Source organism: Empidonax traillii, unplaced genomic scaffold (genome assembly GCF_003031625.1).
Source record: "Empidonax traillii isolate 1590-97213 ecotype Southwest subspecies unplaced genomic scaffold, ASM303162v1 scaffold33:size3420811, whole genome shotgun sequence".
In the NCBI taxonomy this organism is placed as follows: domain Eukaryota; kingdom Metazoa; phylum Chordata; class Aves; order Passeriformes; family Tyrannidae; genus Empidonax; species Empidonax traillii.
The window spans coordinates 572,973-591,958 of record NW_020955226.1 but is presented as its reverse complement, the minus strand read 5'-3'; the positions used below and the strand labels follow the sequence as shown (position 1 = coordinate 591,958).

General features: G+C 35.6%; 1 protein-coding gene across 3 annotated transcripts in view; it reads left to right on the top strand.

Moving 5' to 3' along the window:
* Window positions 1-18,986, top strand: part of FIGN (fidgetin, microtubule severing factor) — a 102,234-nt gene that overhangs the window by 31,196 nt on the left and 52,052 nt on the right. Inside the window, exon 1 of one of the 3 annotated variants that reach the window (XM_027911483.1) lies at window positions 9,104-9,153. The exons of the other annotated variants lie outside the window; for them this stretch is intronic. Coding sequence (XP_027767284.1) covers window positions 9,135-9,153 — 19 coding nt within the window. The 5' untranslated portion in view covers window positions 9,104-9,134. Of the gene's footprint in view, window positions 1-9,103; window positions 9,154-18,986 lie in introns of those variants that run through there. 3 annotated transcript variants of the gene reach the window in all.

The following is an 18,986-nucleotide window of genomic DNA, read 5'->3' as shown; positions in this document are numbered from 1 at the left end:
TTATATTTTGAAAAGGTAGTGGGAACAAAACAGAAAGGATTTATTACTGTATTTGGAGTTGTTTTCTGTTCAGACAGTAGCGGTGTGATGGCAGTAAAGAATTTTCATATCCTCCAGTAGAATCTGTTAGAAATCTGTCCACAGGACTCCTGATCATCTCAACTGAAAAACTTAGACTGGAAAAATTAGTGTCATGATAAGATGTTTTCCATTGTTTTCCAAGTCCCTTGTTCCAAGACTTAGTTTGACAAGTTCAAAACAGACGTCCTATGAAGACGCTGAAGAATTAGAGCTTGAGTTCTCTGTCTTTAACTATGCTGGTTCGTTACTTTCAGAGATTTAAAAAACTAGCTACTAGTTTAAAATTGTTCATGGAGAACACTTTTGATAGGAGAATATGCATGAAAATGCTTCTGCATACAAACAGACCTAAATAAACAGCAGCAGAGTGGGTTTTGGTTTTGGTTTTATAATGTTCTGGAAAACTCTCCCATGGACAGACTAACTACATGACATTTCAACCTGCTCTGAGGAACTGAAGGTTAGTAACTGTGATGAAGAAAAGAGAGTTATGATAAAGGTGGATACTCAATCTAAATAAATATTTGAAGGCTCTTTAACAAGTACATCCTGTAGATTTTTTTTTTCGATGTGCAAAACTATTATATGCAAAGTAAGGTGCTGAGCACACACATTTCCTTTGATAAAATGAGTCCATCTCAGTTCTGATACCTGCTTGACACAGTTTAAGAAAAAAAAAAATAAGAAAGAATTGAGTGAACAAAACAGAATTGTTTGGTTCTATTAAGAAATGTCACCATTTATCTAAGTAAAACTGTTAAGCTGTAACCTGTATCTTTTTTTTCACCTTGGTGTATGTCAAGGGTAAAGGTTCAAACCAATGCTTTTCATGTACATAATCATGGACTGCAATTAATTACAATCTAGTTCTTTTAAAAAGAATCCATTAAGAAATCATACTAGATGAACAACCACTAAAGTAGAAAATTTTATGCATTAGGGATTACAGGCTTGCCATGCAACTTTGTGTAGCTTTTACCATCATGTAGGTGAACATTAAGTGTAACTTATGTGTTATGGCAGTATTCACAGAAATGAAAATTAGAGGAAAAGATTAACATACAACTAAACCAAACCTTTATCCTTTTCGTAGGAGAGAACATTGGCTGTCATTGTGCAGCAAGAAAAGCCTTTGCATGATCTTATGACAAAATGGATGATGTTAAATAATAGTTTACAAACTAATAACTGACCACAAAATACTGCAAACCAGTTTTTAATGTGGAAAACTTGTCTTCCATAAAAGAATACAAAATAAAAAGAAAAAAAGTAATTTATTGCCCTGGACGAAAATAAACTGGGTCTAAACAAGTTACCTGAGTTCTTGTGTGGCATTGCAGCTGCAACAAAGCAGCCCTGGTAGGCTGCTCACTAAAACATTGGGCAATTGAGGCCCATCAGCCATTTCAGGTACCTAAATTGTGCTCTGACCAGGAATCTGGAGGGTGAGGTAGGAAGATATATCTGGAATTAAAAAGTACGTTTGCAATAATGATGGCAGTGACAAGAATCATGAGAGCTTAGACTGAAGACCTGTCTGTCTGTCTGTTGGCAGTGGATGGTAGAGTGTGGGTGCCACAAGTGTGGAGCTGTGCAGGAGCTGCAGACGTATGCAGGAGGCAGAGGCCGTTTGCACCCACACTGCCACAGGCACTGCAGTGCTCAGCAGGGTGTTTAGTTTCCAAAGGGATGGAACTGTTTGCGCTGTATAAAGCCATTGAATGAGAAATAAGGATGTTTTAACTGATTGCCTTAATGTCTAGCCATTGAACAAGATTCGGGGAGAGCCTTTTTTTTTTATTCTGTGTACAATTGTTAGCCATTAGCTGAAAATATGCTAATGGATAGGAATAAAATAAGAAAGGATTCCATAGAAATGACTCAAACTATCACACTTAATAGGCAGTGATAATCCTTCTGTTGTGTTTTTAATCACTATCAACTTATATAGAAGTAATATTTTTTCTCAGTCAAATTTCATAGATTGGAAATGTCTTAAAATTATAATTTCCAGTAAATTTATACAGACTTTTTCATAGGAATACATATTCTGCTGTGGGTACTGAATTAGAAAGTTTTAAAAAGGAAATAATTATAAAAGTAGAATCTTCCAAGACCCAGTCTTCGTGGAATCAGTCAGGGGGAAGGTTCTCACTTCTGGTACCTCCAGAAATGTTCTGTCAGAAGGAAATATTGTATTTAAGACAGAGATAAGAGAATGGTAGACTTTATACTCAGGAAAAAAACCCCAAAGACTGGGGTGTTTGTTTGTGGTTTTTTGTTTGTTTTGTTTGTGGTGTGTTTTTTTTTTTTTTTTTTTTTTTTTTTTTTTTTTTTTTTTTTTTTTTTTTTTTTTTTTTTTTTTTTTTTTTTTTTTTTTTTTTTTTTTTTTTTTTTTTTTTTTTTTTTTTTTTTTTTTTTTTTTTTTTTTTGACAGGCTCACAAAGTACAACTGGTATGGTGGAAAGAGAGAGAGCTGCTGTGTCCTAGTAATATTTTATGGCAGCTAGGAATGCCTGAGGAATGTAGGCAAAGGTTTTGCAATGGTTGTCTCTCATCTAAAAAGCCCCGTGGTCCTGCTCATGGGATGCTTGACAAGGACCCAGGTTCTGGGGTTATGGTTCTGGGGCTGTGGGATGCTGTGGTCATCTTCATCTTTTGAGGTTTACCTCTGCGTCATCCTTGCTCTGTCATCAGACTGCTCTGTGGCTTTTACTCTCTAATGGTGGTGGTGGTTGAGGTGAATGTTGGGAGGCAGAGAGGCAGCAAGTGCAGTTTTATTATGAGTTGTACCTCTGCTAAGTCAGTAGTTTTTGGAGAGAGAACTGGAACAAATGTCTGACTGGAAGAAACTACCATAAGTTTAAGTTGCTTTTTTATCATTTAAATTGCTTTTCATCATTTACAGGATAGCTTCTTAGTAACAATCTTTGTCTTATACAATAAAAGCCTCATTCAGGAAAGCCACATTAAAGTATGGTTTTAATTAAGTACATGAAGAAGTTTCAACTTTTTTAAAGTGAGATACTCCTCTAGATGGAGTGTAGCTATATTAATAATTCCCTTTCAACATCTCTGGTGTAGAGTACTTGGACAGGCTCTTTTGATTGGTTGGGGTTTGCATTTTTGTTTGTTTGTTTGTGTGGGTTTTTTGCTGTTATTGGGGTTTTTTGTTTGTTTTTTTCACATGTTAGGCCAGGTCATATAGTTAGGAAAAAGCAGCCAAGTTTTCAGCACTGCAAACCTTCCTTTTAGTCAAGTTACTTAAAATCTCCCTTCTTAAATTGGAAGTTTTTATATCATGTCCAGTGCTTTGAAAGTCCTTAGACTATGAAATAATTACTTTGTATGTAAAACTAGTAATGTGAAACAAAACATCTTCAGTATCATTTAAACACATTGTGGAAATTTTGAAGAATGTTCCCTAATATCATGATGTTGTGATTTACATTTCCAGGTATACTGCAATCATTAAATATTGAGAATTGGCTTCAAATACGTCAAAATTATGAACCTCTTTGCACAACTTTTGTGCTTCACTCTTCTTAAAAATTGGTAATTGGAGTATTTAACTTTACTCTCCCTCTGTTTACTAGAAAATGCTATTTTTTTAACAATTGTAAAAATACTAAAGCAGATCAAGCAGTTATTTTGACAAAGAGATTGAAACATTGTTGCCTAAATCCACAAATAAAAAAGCCAACTAAATAATCACTCTGAGCAGATTTGCGCAGGGACCTCAGTCAACCTTTATAAAGGATAATTACACTGGCGTTTTAACATGGGGCAAAGGAAATGATAAAATTAGGACATAAGAGATACTATTCCTATTTTGAGAACACAGTAGAATAATTGGTAAGGGATTTTTATTGCTGCTTTATTAAGCAGAGGGTTTTTTTTACTTTCACTCTTAAGCCTTGTGTTTTGTGGCACAAATCTGGGCAGAGATCTCCCATTGTATTAATAGAACACTTTTGAAGTTGCGGATGTTTGTGCTTGTTTTCATCCTTTATTCCTCTTCTATATGGGTATAAATACAGGACAAAGCTAAATTTTTGAGGATTGTGTTGCCTTAATTTGACTATTTCTATGGGGTAAAATTCTAGAATTGAAAAAGTGGCACAATGAACATTTTGCAATCTTGAACTTCTTTTCCAGTGTTGCTGTAATACTTGTGTTCTGTACTGCACCATCATTTCGTGAGATCTAAAGACTGGGTTTCAGCAGCAAGTGCAAGCAACACTACAGAATTAGTATTTTAAAACTAAGTAATAAATGTTTATTATATTTTGGTACATCTATTTGTCAGATTTAATTTTTCCAAAAGAAAGATTTCTTTTAAAGTACTTGCTTTCAATGGGTTTTTGTTTTCTTGGGTTTCTTGTGAATTTTTTGCAAACAGAGATGAAGAAGGAACTTAGTTCTTCTAGATTCAATGTCTGTCCTGGAAATTATATAAATTTACGTGCTAAAGAAGAGTTTCACTGTTAGGGAATAAATATTTAAACAATAAATATGCAAGTAATTGAGTAACTCGGTGGGACATTTAGTTATTGCCTTGTCTTCTTTGCAAAAGGATTTTAAAAATTAGAAATAAAAAAAGTAGAAATTTTTCATTTAGTCTTGCTTGTACTTTTTCAGGTCTCCTCTGCTTAATTTAAAACACTTTAAAGTTATTTTGAGAGGAGTTGTTCTGCGCAAAATGCAGGCATGAATTACTAGTTTTGTTTTAGTTTATTTTTCAGGATTTGTTTGACAGAATTTCACCTAATGCTCTATCCAAACCAGCAAACTTGACTTAGTTTCAGCCCCAAATTACATCATTCAACCCTAGTAGAAGTTTCCTCCATTTCAACAAACCGAGCCCAAGTTTGTGTGACAGTGGATAGATGAGGTGAGCTGATGAGGGCTTGGGAGGCATTGCAATCAGAGTGGCAGGTGAGGCAGCTCTCAGTGAATGGATTTGAAGGACTAAATGTGAGGTCTTAGAAATGGAGGAATTGCCATAGTGGATTACAGCTGAAGTCCATCATGAAAATATCTCAAGTTTGTCAGTAGCTATCAGAAAACACATTAGAGAAGGGTGTACAAAAATAGGGGTAGCAATCAAAAACAATCTGAGAGGAATTTTATCAATTAAGTCTAGATCTCTTTTACAAAATCTGTTTCCTAAAGTTTGGTATTGGTAATCTTAACCCAAGGCGGTTTATTATGGTATAATTGGATTGCACACACATTATCAGACTGATATGAGTTTTCTTTTCCTATTTTTTAAACCCAGCTGTGGATTAATGTGGTTAGACAACGTGTTCCCCGTGAACTATGAGTTATCTGACAGGAGATACTGAGACTAAGATGAACAGCAAGGACTGCTTTTATTGTAATCAAACAACTTATTTGAGTTTGGGACATTTGCCTTGAGTTAAATGTAGTGGCAGGAAAAAATTTTAGGGAAAGCTGAACCTGCCTGTACTAAAATTTGCTCTTAATGTGGAGGCTCTTACGAGGACTGGGTAACTGCAGAGGACTCACTTACATGGTACAAATATACATGATTCATTTCAATTGGTCTTTAAGTTTTTAAAATCATATTTTTCGTCTTGCTGCACTGTTTTTGCCAGTGCAAAGATCATAGGTTTTATTTGATTATATTTTGGTAATCTGTTAAATGAGACTGGGTCACCTTGCACCATGCTACATTTCACTACACTGCTAAAACTTAATGCCATCATTTTATCTTTCACTGAGTGGATGTCAGAGGGCACAACATTAATATAAGACAGGCATTTCTAATATTTCATGAATGGCCTTACCCCCCCTCTACCCCCCCCCCCCCCCCGAAAGCTCAAAAAAAAAATCTAGGAAGTAAAAATTGTCACTAGGCTAGTGAATTTAGTCACCTTTCTCAAATGTTGAATGGTTTTCTATGTATGTATCTCATCTATTGCAAAACCTGTTTTCTGTCAGGCAAGACTATTAAGAAACACAGGTGATTTCCTTAATTGAATATATTGTTTTTCTCTTGGGTGGGAGGATGGAGAGATTTCTGTGGAAAAAGTGGTCAAGAACTGAAGGTAATACTCCAAAATAAGACCGGTAGCTTTTCAATGGATTTAAGTTCACTATTAAAAACTGGTAGGCCTGGCATTTTGTGCTCTTTTGTAATTTTTTTTTAATTTACTTTACTTCCTGTGCCTTAGAAATTATATTTTCCAGTTCTATATCGTTGTCATGTAGGTTAAATCAGGGCCTTATAAAATGTTCTGAAAAAAGTGCATACTATTACTAAATAATGGAGCCTTTGCCTCTATCTTTTTGTATACTGCATTTATCAAATGTGCTATTCCAAAATCATGTAGCAATATATATAGATGGGGATAGCTATGTGTACATTTATACCTTTTTATGTTATATGTCTACAAATTTATTTAGCTATAACAGAATGTTGGGGTAGATACAGCTTTTAGTAGCAATACCTTTGCATGCTAATTTTTATATATGGTAGAAAACACATGGTGCTTATCTGCTAAGACGTGAAGGTGATGTAATTTTTTGCATTCTGTGATACTTAAGGGAAGAAGAACTCTAGTAAAATTCTGAATATTATGTCCAATACTTCGTTGGACTAATTGTGCTATTAGGTTAAAGCATAAGAGAGAGGGATAGCTGGAGTGGTGTACAGGACTTGAGCAGAATTTATCATTTAATAGGCTGGATGATGTAGTGAGAGAATGCACTAATGTTTCAACTCTAAATATTCAAGGCCAAAACTTGCTTAAGGTACTAGTGAAACTTGGTATCTAATTTATATGTAATAGTTTTGGAAAACAAGACCTTTAAGATCATTAGTCCAGTCATCTGTTACTGCAGATGCCATGTCATGTCAGATATCGCAAGTGAATTGTATTAGGGTAGGGGGGACGCTGCCATAATCTCTTCCCTAAATTTGTTGAATTCCCTAAATTTATGGAGCTCCGTGCTTAGCATTGATTATCTCCACAAAATTGATATTTTATTTAGCAAAAATCAGTGTTAATATGTTCACTTATATTAGCGCAGTATCAATTTGGAAATTAGTAGCTAGACATACTGGTTAAGTAAACAGTTTGATGGAATTAATTGATTCCTGGTTTCTAAGATAAGTTTGGAAAGAACTGTCACCAGTTTTTTCCCTCCCCACAGTTCTGCCACATTTTGTTCAGAACAAATGCAGATCTACCTTCAGTACTGGCAACCCCTCCCCCAGAATTAGATGGTTTTAACAGACTCCTTGATTTCTTTTTAATAAAATGTTGGCTAAGATAGGTGGCTTTCCAGGCAGATTTTGTGAACTAATAAGTGACCTTTACCACAACCAAATGTCACTCTTAAATTTCCTCAGCCCTTTAGACTCAATAACTATATTTTGTTTGTTTTGGTTATTAATGTGGTTCTTTTTAATTCCCATATGCAAATGTAAACATCTATCACGTATGACAACATCTAAATTTGTGGCAGTCCCGAGAGGACCTTGGGTCCATAAACCAGTGGCTTTATTATGTAATACTGCATAAATACTGTATTTTCATCTGTGACAGATATAATCTTGAACCCGCATTTTTCATGTTACTTAACTGTTTCAGAACATCATGTGTGAGAGAACGCATCAAAATGGAAATTGCTTCTACAGAGGCAGCAATAAATATTGGTTGGGTATATTGCACTGTTGGGCTCCATGTGTTTTAGGATGTTCTCAATTCTCTTGCCCTAATCAACACTGTAAATACATGCTGCATTTTCTGGTCATCCATTTGTTGGATTAGCAATTTGGTCCTTGCGGTTTCTACCATACGTTTTGATTCTTTACTGTATATAGTCATAGTTATATAACAGCATCCCCTAACAAAATTACTCTGAAAACTTCTGTCTTTTCCAGCTGTTCAAAGAAGGGACAATAATGCAAATTCTGTGCATTATGTGTAAGTTAACTTGTCGTAACTTTAAGATTATCTAGTTAAAATGAGAAAAATCTTTACGTTCATGTGAAAGTCTGTATCCCTGTGACACAGAAGTTTGCTATCTTCTCATTTAAACGTTGGGATGGGTTATGTTTTGTTTTAGAAAAGGTACTTACTGTGTAACCTCCATCAGAGATTAAAATAGTTTATGTTGTATTATTGAAATGCATCAATATTTGCAGTGATATGTGATATAAAAATGAAAAAGAATTAACATAGGTTAAATATGTCTGATTTTGGCAATTTCATGCAGGATTTAGACAAAGTTATTGGCATATTGCTTTTAAAGGATTTTGCTTGAGTCATTTCTCCTTTAAAGTCTTTATAAACATGTAGTTCATGTCCCATTTTTTATCTGCTGTCTCCTTTATGCCGTTGAGTTAGAATAGAATCATAGTTCCCCACCTTGTCTTTCAAGTGAGCATAGCACTGTGATGGTCATGTACCTTATTTAGTTTTAGGGCCCTTTATTGTGTCTGTGATACCACTGTGTTTCCTGTGGAGCCTGAGTACTCTTATGAATGACTTTCCATCACCAGACATAGTATATACCAATTTTCTATTGTGTACTTTTCTCTATGGATCAATATGGATTTTAATTAACATCCTAACAAAACTATAGTTATGCTCAAAGATCTCTCTCCCCATGTATCTTGCCGGAGACTTGGTCTTCAGCAAGTTCCTATCACACCACACATTTTCAAGAACAACCATAATTGAAATGTCTTTTCATTTATCCTGAAGCAAAGGCACTTTTCCTTTCTTTCTTTCTTCTTCAGTAGATATGCACAGAAGTTTGCTAACTGGGGGGATGGAGCTGCAAACCTACTATAAATATCAAAGGTGACTTGATTGAGATTCTTGGAAGGAATTTCCACCATACTGGAATGCAGTGACACTGTTTCATTCAACTGCTTTTCCACATTGCATTACATTAATGACCGCCTTGTAGGTTTCTTGGCAGATGAGGAGAAAAGAAAAGTTGGATGATGATTTTGAATGAAAGAGGATGAAGATGAACTGTTAGCCTTAAAGCTTGTATGAGGTAGTTTGAACATGAAGAGCTGTGAAGTAGGTCAGTACTTTTGTCTTCTTACATCAGTTGTTCTGCAGACTGCTTTTATAAATGTTTAGCTTATATTCACACATAGCACTGATATTTCTGTGTCTTCCCCTTGACTGTACACTATCTGAGATTATTTTCAGATGTTTTATCCCTTCTGTCATGTAGCTTTTGAAATCTCTTGTGCTAATAAGCATCTGATAGATCTCACCAGGAGTCTTGGCTTTATCTTTAGTCTTCCCTCATTCTAACAATTCTGCCTACAGTACATACTGTTCACAGGGTAGATCTCACATATTGCTGTTCAGCTGCCAGGCTCTTGAGTAATAAACCCTGTATTTAATTTCTGAATGAGTGTAAATTACGATTTTAGGAGTGTTCTTCCTCTAACAGGAGACAGAGTCCAATGCCACATCCTTGACCATGGATGGAGAGTGCACAGCAGTTTAGAAAATGACTTTATCACGTATCAGTTTTCTTGGGATGCTTTCAAGAATTGCACCTTATCTGACAGTTTCTTCTTGGAGTGGAAGAGCTTTTATGGTGCTCCTTGTGGTTCTTTCATGTGGGATTTGGGAACTTGGACATTCAGTCCACGATGCCGTTTCTTTCCAAGGTTATGTAACCATTCTACTAAAAAAGCAAGATAGAATTCACCACAATTTCAAGTCATACACAACCAGCCTAATAATGATTTTATTACTTAATCCAGTTAGACTTTGAAATGTTTTCCACTGTTGCTTAGATTTGAGAAGTTGAATCCAATATTAATCAAAGCAAGAAAGCCCATTTGCTATTACTAGATTGTGTTTGGATGTTTACTTGTCTAAATATTGCATCGTTATTTGCCCAAGGTCTCTTTAGGTCTCTGAAACTGAAATAGGGTTCCCTATTCCTCCCATCTTAAAGTACCCAGCAATTCCAGAATGATTCCTTACATTCTTTAAGACTTTCAACTAATGTTTCTGTGAACACACAGACAGCATTGTATGCAATGGCAGTAGGAAGGAAACCCAAATGTTATTAATATCATATATACATTATCTATTAGTTTCTTTCTATGTGTTTTCTGGTAACACGTTAAAAATTGCCACAAGTTATCTGCATGGATTAAGGAAAGTAGTGATACTGCTGTGTTATAACATGGATTGGAATCTAAGTGCCCTTCTCAGTATCTGCATTATTATTGTCATTAAATTCATTAGTCTTGAGGATAAAACTTTTAAATCATTCCATTACTTACAACAACTTCTACTTTTGCTTAATAAGTTTTCGTTTATGAGGTATTACTGTCAGCTGTGCTGTATCTAGTACAAATACTGCTTATACACCATCACATGCTTAGATGTCATTTTATTAGGAGCTGCTGGCTCAGCAGAATGAGAATATTAATCTAAAAGAAGTGTATTTTTTTTCCAAGCAACGTAAACAAATCTATCCTACTTAGAACTGCAGTGTCAATATTTTATACTGCCTATGTTGACTTATTCCTTGTGATTTTTGGCATATGGGACAACTCTGAAGATTCCATTTCTGGCCTTTCATTTTAGATCAGTTCAGGGTGTTTCTGGCCCTTATCTGAGATATTTTTTCAGCCCCTGAATTATTTTCATACATACGTAGATATGCATTCTAAAATTCTTTAGAAATTCTATATATTTAAACACAGTCCCATCTTGAACTGAACATTCCCTCCTTGGTGAAATGGAGAGTAGGTACTTCAGTAAGTGTATTTCATTCTGAAAAAAAGCGTTAGCAATTAAATTTTGTCCCATGTTTTACTGCTAAAGCTTTTTGAGCTTTGACCTCAGCTTACAGATAGTCCACTGATTGCTGGAAGAGGAAAACTTTTTATCTACCTTGGAAGGAAGGAAAGTTTGCTGAGCATTTCTAGCAAAAGACAGAGATAGCTTAAGATCCATTTTTGTCAATTCTGGGTTCTTTTCAATACAAAAATGTTGTAAAAACTTATTCAGTAGGTAAGTTTTAGCTTTATTACTTCTATGTTTAGAAGACCATTGTAGGATCATTATGTCAGTAATATTCTTACTCAGACACCCATAGAAAATATTAAGAGTCTCTGATGCAAATACTAGCAAAGAAATGAAACATCAATTGCCTTGTCAAAGATTTTCATTAGAAACACTTTTCTCAGTTGTAAATCATCAGATCTTTACATATGTTTCAGAGCTCATTCCATAGCATCATTATACTGTTGTATGTCTGGTAGAGCCTGCCAGTGATAGCCTCACCATGAAATCAGCTTTTCCCATTAACTCCTTGCCTAGATTTTTTGTTTCTGCTTTCTAGAATGTAACAGGTTTGCTTAGCTTTATCCTTTGAAAGCACTGGTTCCTGCTTGGAACTTCCTGGCCAGGCGCTCTGGCTTTTCAACTCACTTCAGTTCAAAATATCATTACCCCAAAAAAACCCCAAAAGTTTGTGTCTTTCAAATCGTCAAAGTTGTCTGGTTGAAGATAGTGCCAAAAAAAGTTATTCTTTTATGAAGGTGTTTAATGCTTCTGTGAATAATTCTTTGATAATGATACTACTGTCATTTATTTCTTTGTCCCTACCTTATGTGCTCTGTAGGTTTTCCTGATTGTCTGCAAAATGATACAATTGTTGCTTTTCTCTCTTCTGTGTTAACCTGTGTATTTCCACTTGATAGTTGTCAAAATAGGTACAACTCCAAGAGGTGTTTTGTTAAATTCCAGCTTGAAATTTCTATACTGTTCTGGTCAATGCTCCTTGCAATATTTCCTGTAATATTTTGAATTCTTTCTAATTTTAAAAGTCTATTGGCTTCTGTAAGTATTCATCCTTTCCAGCAAACAATTCTTACCATCAATAATGTCTACTAAACTGCAATGGTTGCCTCTTTTAATCCAAGAACAATTCTAAATCCACTTCTCTCTGCTTTCAATTTGAACAGTTATGTCAGTTGTTTTCCTTTATCACACAAGTGTAGAGAACAACATTCTTCAAATTCTGGAATAACTTCATAGCCACCTTCAGCTGAATTTATTGAAAGCTGATATGTGTATCCTGTACTTCAGAGACAGTTGATATCTATAACACCTGACTACCTTTCTCTTTTGGTGACACCTTTGTCCTGTAGATACAGAATTTCACTTATTCATTATTTGGGGAAGAGAGTGTTGGTTTAGCACCATATTTGCTCTCTTTATTTTTGGGGAGTGTTTTATTCATCTTCCTCTCACTCCTGTATGACAGTATATGCAGTGAGACTTCATCACCTGACATGCACATGAGATCACTTTATTCTGTATCTTTCTCCAAAATGAGAACTCCTCATCACTCCTGCAGATAACCTGCTTGAAGGGATATATTAAAGAAACAAGGAAGGACAGCACAAAGATGAATGCCATGATATCACCATTTGTCTGTAGTCTTATCACCTCCTGTAAGCCTATCATCATTGTGTCAGTAGTCCAGTGACAACCTTGGCATGTGAGGGAAAGTTTTCATTAGTTTCTGTCTTTCCCTAATGGTAGCCCACCAGAGTAGCAGCAAAAGTTATTTTGCTGGCTTAGCTTCACCCAAAGATCTTTGCTTTAAAAAGACGATCTACCTATCACTGATTCTGTAGACTTTAAGTGAGAATTATCTGGGAAAATGTGGGCATGAAGTATTGCCAGGTCTAGTTTCAAGTATGTGCACATGCTAGATTTAATTCAAGATACTTCAGAGATGTGTTGTTTTGTTTTTTTTTTTTTTTTCCAGAAGATCTCCCCTCTGTCCTAATCATAATTCCTCTGATACCCATTTTCCTTGCCCGCCTGAAGAGAACTGGAAGGGTTTGAATGGTGCACAAATGACCAGAGTTCTCTTGGCCTAGCTACAAAAGTGTTTCGGAATGGGACATCCATTACCAATAAATAGCAGGGAAAAGGGTTGTATATCAAGGTTGCCCTGTCAGAATCTACTTCACTACAAACAGGTTGAGATATCTTTTTTTTAAAGATCTCAGTTACGACCTGAGAATTACCCTATTTTTTTTGCCAATACTTAATGAATAGGAAAACAAGTATCCCAAAAACGATACTAATGCTTAAGAAAGTATATGTTGCAATGGAGGAAGATATTACTTATGGGGAAGAGCAGCTTAATCTCACAATGTAAAAGCTGTAGCAATTGATTCTTGTAACCTCTGAAAATTAAGACGGGGGGGTTGTTGAAGAGAGTAAGACTGGGCAGCTCTCTAGTATAGTTCTAAGATATTCTAGGGTTTTAGAATAATAATTTTAGGATGAACGCTTCTATTTCTCAGGTTAATAGAAAAGCAGAGAGAAAACCTAAAATATCACACAAATCTGTGATGACCTTGATAATTAGCATTTATAAATCCAAGTACAAAGGCAGCTGGTTCTAAAATGAGTGCCACTAAGGCAGACTCTTCACAGGATTAGTTTTAGTTCTTGAATTTTTTCTCTTTTGCACTGATTGCTTCAAATGACAGGAGAAATTGGAAACCTCTTTGTTATTCAGTAGTCAATATTTTATCCTTTTTAGAAAAAATAGAAATGGTAACAATATTTATATTACCATAAGTAACATAAACTATGGTAACATAAATATTGTGGTCCTTTACTGTGGTCCCTTCCAACATCACCCATTCTGTGATTCTGTGAGTTACCAAAATGAAATTATAATATAGTCGTCTTTGGTATAAAAGAGATTAAAGGGACAAACATTCCTGTTCATGAAATAAATTAAACTTAAGACTCTGTCATATGTATTATTTATATGTATTATTGTCATGGTATTATTATGTATATGTGTTATATACATATTTATTAATATGTATATATTTGCATAGATCATACTTAAAAATGGTAGTGAAGTAACAAAAATTCTGTAGCTGTTATTTTCATTCACTGTGATACTACCGATGGAAGAGACTGAAGCAATCTTAAACGTACATGCCTTCCTTTCTCAAACCTGATGTCTTTCATACCCTTCTCTTGGTATCATTCTTAGGTGGCTTTTTGTGGCACTCTTCTCTAGGAATTCTGGAGCTGAACTCACTCTTTAATACAAATATTTAAGAAAAAATACTTAGCTCATGTTTAAAGAAAATAGTCTCATATGGACTGCAGAGAAGATGTATTTAATATTAAATGCTAAGGCTAGAGAGAGTCTAAACATTCTTTGCCCGTACTGGAATTAAAACACGTGATTTGAAAGGTTTACAGAACTTGATTTTAAAATATAGCACTTGTTCCTTGCAAAAGTCCAGTTAGCTCTTGTGGAATGAGTTAGGGCCTTCTAGAAAGGTCCAGTCTTCAACCATTATTTTTTTCCCTCATTTGGAAGTTTCAGGAAAGTACCACAGCTGAAGTAAAGAAAATGTTAACCTAGGGAATTTCACTTTGCTCCTATCTCAGGTGAGAAAGTTTGTCTCCAATGGATGGAAAGATATTAGGAGTTAAGTGTGGTAAACCTTTGAAACAGTTGGATCTGTAGCTTTGTTTATGTCGCTGGTTTTAGACAAGCACTCTCTGTAAGGGTGTATATTTCTTTCCAAAGTGAGAACGCAAGAGGAGTTTGTAATTTATAAAAGTTAGTTATCATGGTGTTACTGATGGGAAGCTACCAAAAATCATATTGGGAACGATGCTTCACTATTAAAACACACAGTTTATGTAAACAATGTTTATGTGTCTTCGGCTCAGTTATTGCATCTTATCAATCACGTACGAATATATTTTATTTCATAGTGGTGACTTTCCAGTATATTTTTTTGCTCAACATCGTTTAACCAGACAGAGAAAATTAACAACGGAGGCTTATATGCATTTATATATGTATGTGTATATGTATCAGTATATACATACATAAATATGCACTTATATATTTACGTACATGTATGCACATATATACATGTATGTGTACACATTTGAATGTCAAAGCATCAAATGGATAAAAATCCACACAGGAGGTTATGCATGAAATCTGTAAATCAACTGTCAACAGTTAGTATCACTTGTCCTTACCACTTCCTCAGGAATTTAGTGCCTAATGTGATTCTTTTGGCTTAAAATTGAAGAATTTTATTAGTTGCTAAAGCTATTCAGTAAAAGGGTATTTCAAAAAGAAGCATAAATTGTAAAATGCAGTGGAACACTTACTGAACTGTTGGTATTGTTTTGTCAAAAGCTGATTTAAAATGAACTAGAAAATTGCCGAACCATCAAAGTATGGGATGTGGGAAAGTTAATATATTAAAGAAACACTATCATGAGAAGAAGAAGAGCCATTTTAAAAATGATATTTTAAGAAATTCACTTATATAGAGAATAGGGCAAAATCATAATCCTTTATGAGCCCAATAAAGACTACCTAGCTACTCCCACTTGATACAATACTTTTCTTATTGAACTCAAAAAAATAATTCTACTACAGAGGACTTTTTTGTGCAAAATAGGTTTAGTTAGCTTTTTAACTTTAAATGGAAGAATGATGATACTGTGCTTTGAACTGACGAGGTTGGTGCACAATGCCCTGGACCAGCATGTGAATGGAGTAGTGTGTGTAGGGGCAGGACTGGTGTCCTGCAGTCAGGGTGCTCTGATTTGACTTGCTGCTACTGCACTGGCTATACTGACAATCTGTGTGGTTTGGGAGGGAACTCATAGCAGTGCCTGCTTTAAAGAGAGAAATATGCTTTTCCCTCTTCAACAAGACTTCGGGGTGTAATTTTTGCTTTTGAGACAGGCTGCACAAGTAGTTGAACAGGAAGTTAATCCTTCCTATTTTGTTTGATGTGGCTTCTTGAGATTGGCCCACTGTATAGGATGATCATGAGGCATTTTGGAAGATCATTTTACTTAAGATCACTTGCTAATGTTTGTTTAAATACTTAGGCATTTAGAGTACAGACAAAATATAAGAACAATTTGTATTTGTATTTTGCTTTGTATTTGTGTCATTTATGATTCCTCTGAAAATAACCTGTGGATAGTAAGACAAGGGAAAATATTTGCATTTCCTAGTTCTCTTACTGTGTGACTCCTTTCTATTTCAGTCTATTCTTACATGTCCTTATTTGTAGTGTGTAAGTCACTGCAAGGGTGTGGGCTGTTTAATTCCTATTAACCTACTGAGCTGTTAAAAACTTATTACAGTGTGTTAGAAATACGGATTTTCATGCAAACTTCAAATGCAAGAGAATACTTTATAAGGAAACTTGCCCCTAATGGAAAACCAAGTTGACAGGACCTCTACCTGAAATTGTAATCTAAAATGATTTCCAGCCCCACCTAGGATTGTTGCATCTGAAGCATAATGAGGCTCTTTGAAGTCAGCTGGCTTTGCTTATTTTACAGTATTTCAGAGAAAATCTAAGTCTTGTTCATATTGATAACAAGATTCCCATGGATTTCTGTGGACTCAACTCCTATTAAAAAACTGCTCTCAGTGGCCTGTGGCTGCTCAGAGGTTCTTCCTTTTCCATGTACCGCCACTTGTGTCTCTGGGTTTCCCCTTCTCACAGAAGTTTGTAAGCAAATCCCACAGAACATTTGTTGGAAACACTGGGACTGAATTTGAGCTGGCCTCAGAGAGGTCGTCAGAGCTAGAAGGAGTGGAAAGATTGGAGGACGTTTGACAGTATCCTACACATCTGCAGTACTGAAAGAGCATCTCTCTGAAACTGTTTTAAGGGGAAGTTATTACATGTCAAAATATATTGCTTACATTTTTAATCGAATTTTACCTATCCCATCATCTTTGGCAAGCATTAATTAACAAAATCTTGCAGTCTGTGCTTGTTTATAACATGGTGGCTGTAGTTAGAAATTAGAGTACTATTCCTAAAGTGCAACCTGCCTCCCCATTAAGAAAGTCTTTGTTTGCTTATAAGGAGCCTTGTTGAGGCTATAACACTTTTTGAAAAATACTCCTTGTGAGCCATCTAAGAATCAACACAGGGTTCAGATGTCTTTTCTTCCTTAGGAGCCCAAGTCTACCTTTCACCCATCTCTGCAACCTACTCTCTTCTCCCCACCACTAGGAGAAGAATGTCTGAAACCAGTTATCTTCTTACCATTTCCTCCCACCTGCTCTACTCCTCTGTACCCAAGTGCCTCCTAGAAGCAGTTGAAGGTTTCTCCTAGGGAAGGTGAGTCCAACTGTTTTGGCAGCCTGCCACTTTAGCAGCTGAGACCCAGCTCTCTCCTTTGGCACAGACAAAGCAGATGTCGCTCATCAGAATACATTCACCATGGTAAGCATGGGAAAATGAGCTGATGGGAATGCGATATGAATACCTTGAAAAACTGCAATTATGATTAATGCTTCAAGTGCTATTTACTTTAACATTTGACCAAGACAACACTGTTAATTTCTTTTAGCTCAATGTGAAATTTAGAGTCTAATTGTTCTAATTGGCAGAAAAGGGAAAGCTGCCAGAAACACACTGATTTACCTCCCCCTTGATTCTGTTGACATCACTGAAATTGCATAGGATACTAATTGTTAAAGAAAGTTACTTTTGGGCTTCAATTTCTTTCTGCAAACATCTGTTTCTGATATAAAAGCTCAGAATTTAAGATCCTTGAACTTAATGCTGTGAAGCAGATGAGATGAAAAAAAATCCATAACTCATCTTTTGCAGCTTTGCAATGTCATGCAACCTTGGGGATAGTGGCTTAATTGATCTTTAGAAATTAAAATCACAAATGAACCAACCACTAGAAAATAGCAGTAATGGCTAAAGGAAAAGACATCTCTGAATTTAATATGGACCATTTAAGTATCATAGCCTATAGAAGTAACATATGTAGCATTTGGAGAAAGTAGTTCAGCTTTACCATTGAACATCTTCAGACTCAGACACTTATTGAAGATTATATACTGACATGAGAGTGGACTAAAATGGATCTAAAATCCATTAGGCTACCAGATCTATCATTAAATCAGAAAATCCACCTCTTTGGTCCATAGGCTGGTGTGATACATGGATGGCAGCATGATGTAGGGGAACCTCTTACTGCCATGAAGATATTTATCATTGTAATAGAGAACAAACTGAAGGCCCTCATGTAACATGCAGCAGAGACAACAGCCTTGATGTTCCTGTCCCCTAAATCTTTTTCAATAAAAGGAAATTGCAAGTACTTTTGGAAGCAGCAGGAACTAGGGGAATGGCCTTTTTTCTCCTCCATCCCTCCCAAGAATGTACCAACCTCTTTGTAAAGAATTTTATTATGCCTCCTTTTACTGAAGCCTTTGCCATCTTTAGTTTGCAAATTCCTCTCTATTTCAAATTGTACTTTTGTAAGACTTGGTATTGGGTTATACAGGGCCTGTTTTATCCCTTTGCCATGTATGAGACTCCAAATATATTTGCATTTGTCATACTTTATTTCTAAATCTTTTTCTGAATAGGCATTAATAAGAAGAGTGAAGTTCTAGAAAGAAAAAAACTCTTCCTGATGTTAGAAAGGGTGTGAAAATACCTGGATAATGTTGGGGTGGAGGTGAACCAAGAAAATGAGATACCACATTCACACATGCACTTTCGATTAGGACAAGTTTTCCCAGTATTTCATGAACAATCACCTTACTCAAAATGTATTCTGGTGCAGACTGTTTAATTACGTGTGTAAGCAGCAGGATTGCAAGGTCCAGGAAAACATTTAGTAACCTTTGAAAAAGTAGAATAGTGTTTGAGTCAGGTGGCTTTCTAATGCCAGTATAGATGTATAGACGAATCAGATGTAGTGATGCTGGTTAGTGACACTGGTGGTGTCAGCTGGGGTTATGGGCTGCTGCCTGCAGGCAAAGGGACAGGAGTCATGGTAAGAGGGCAGGTACTT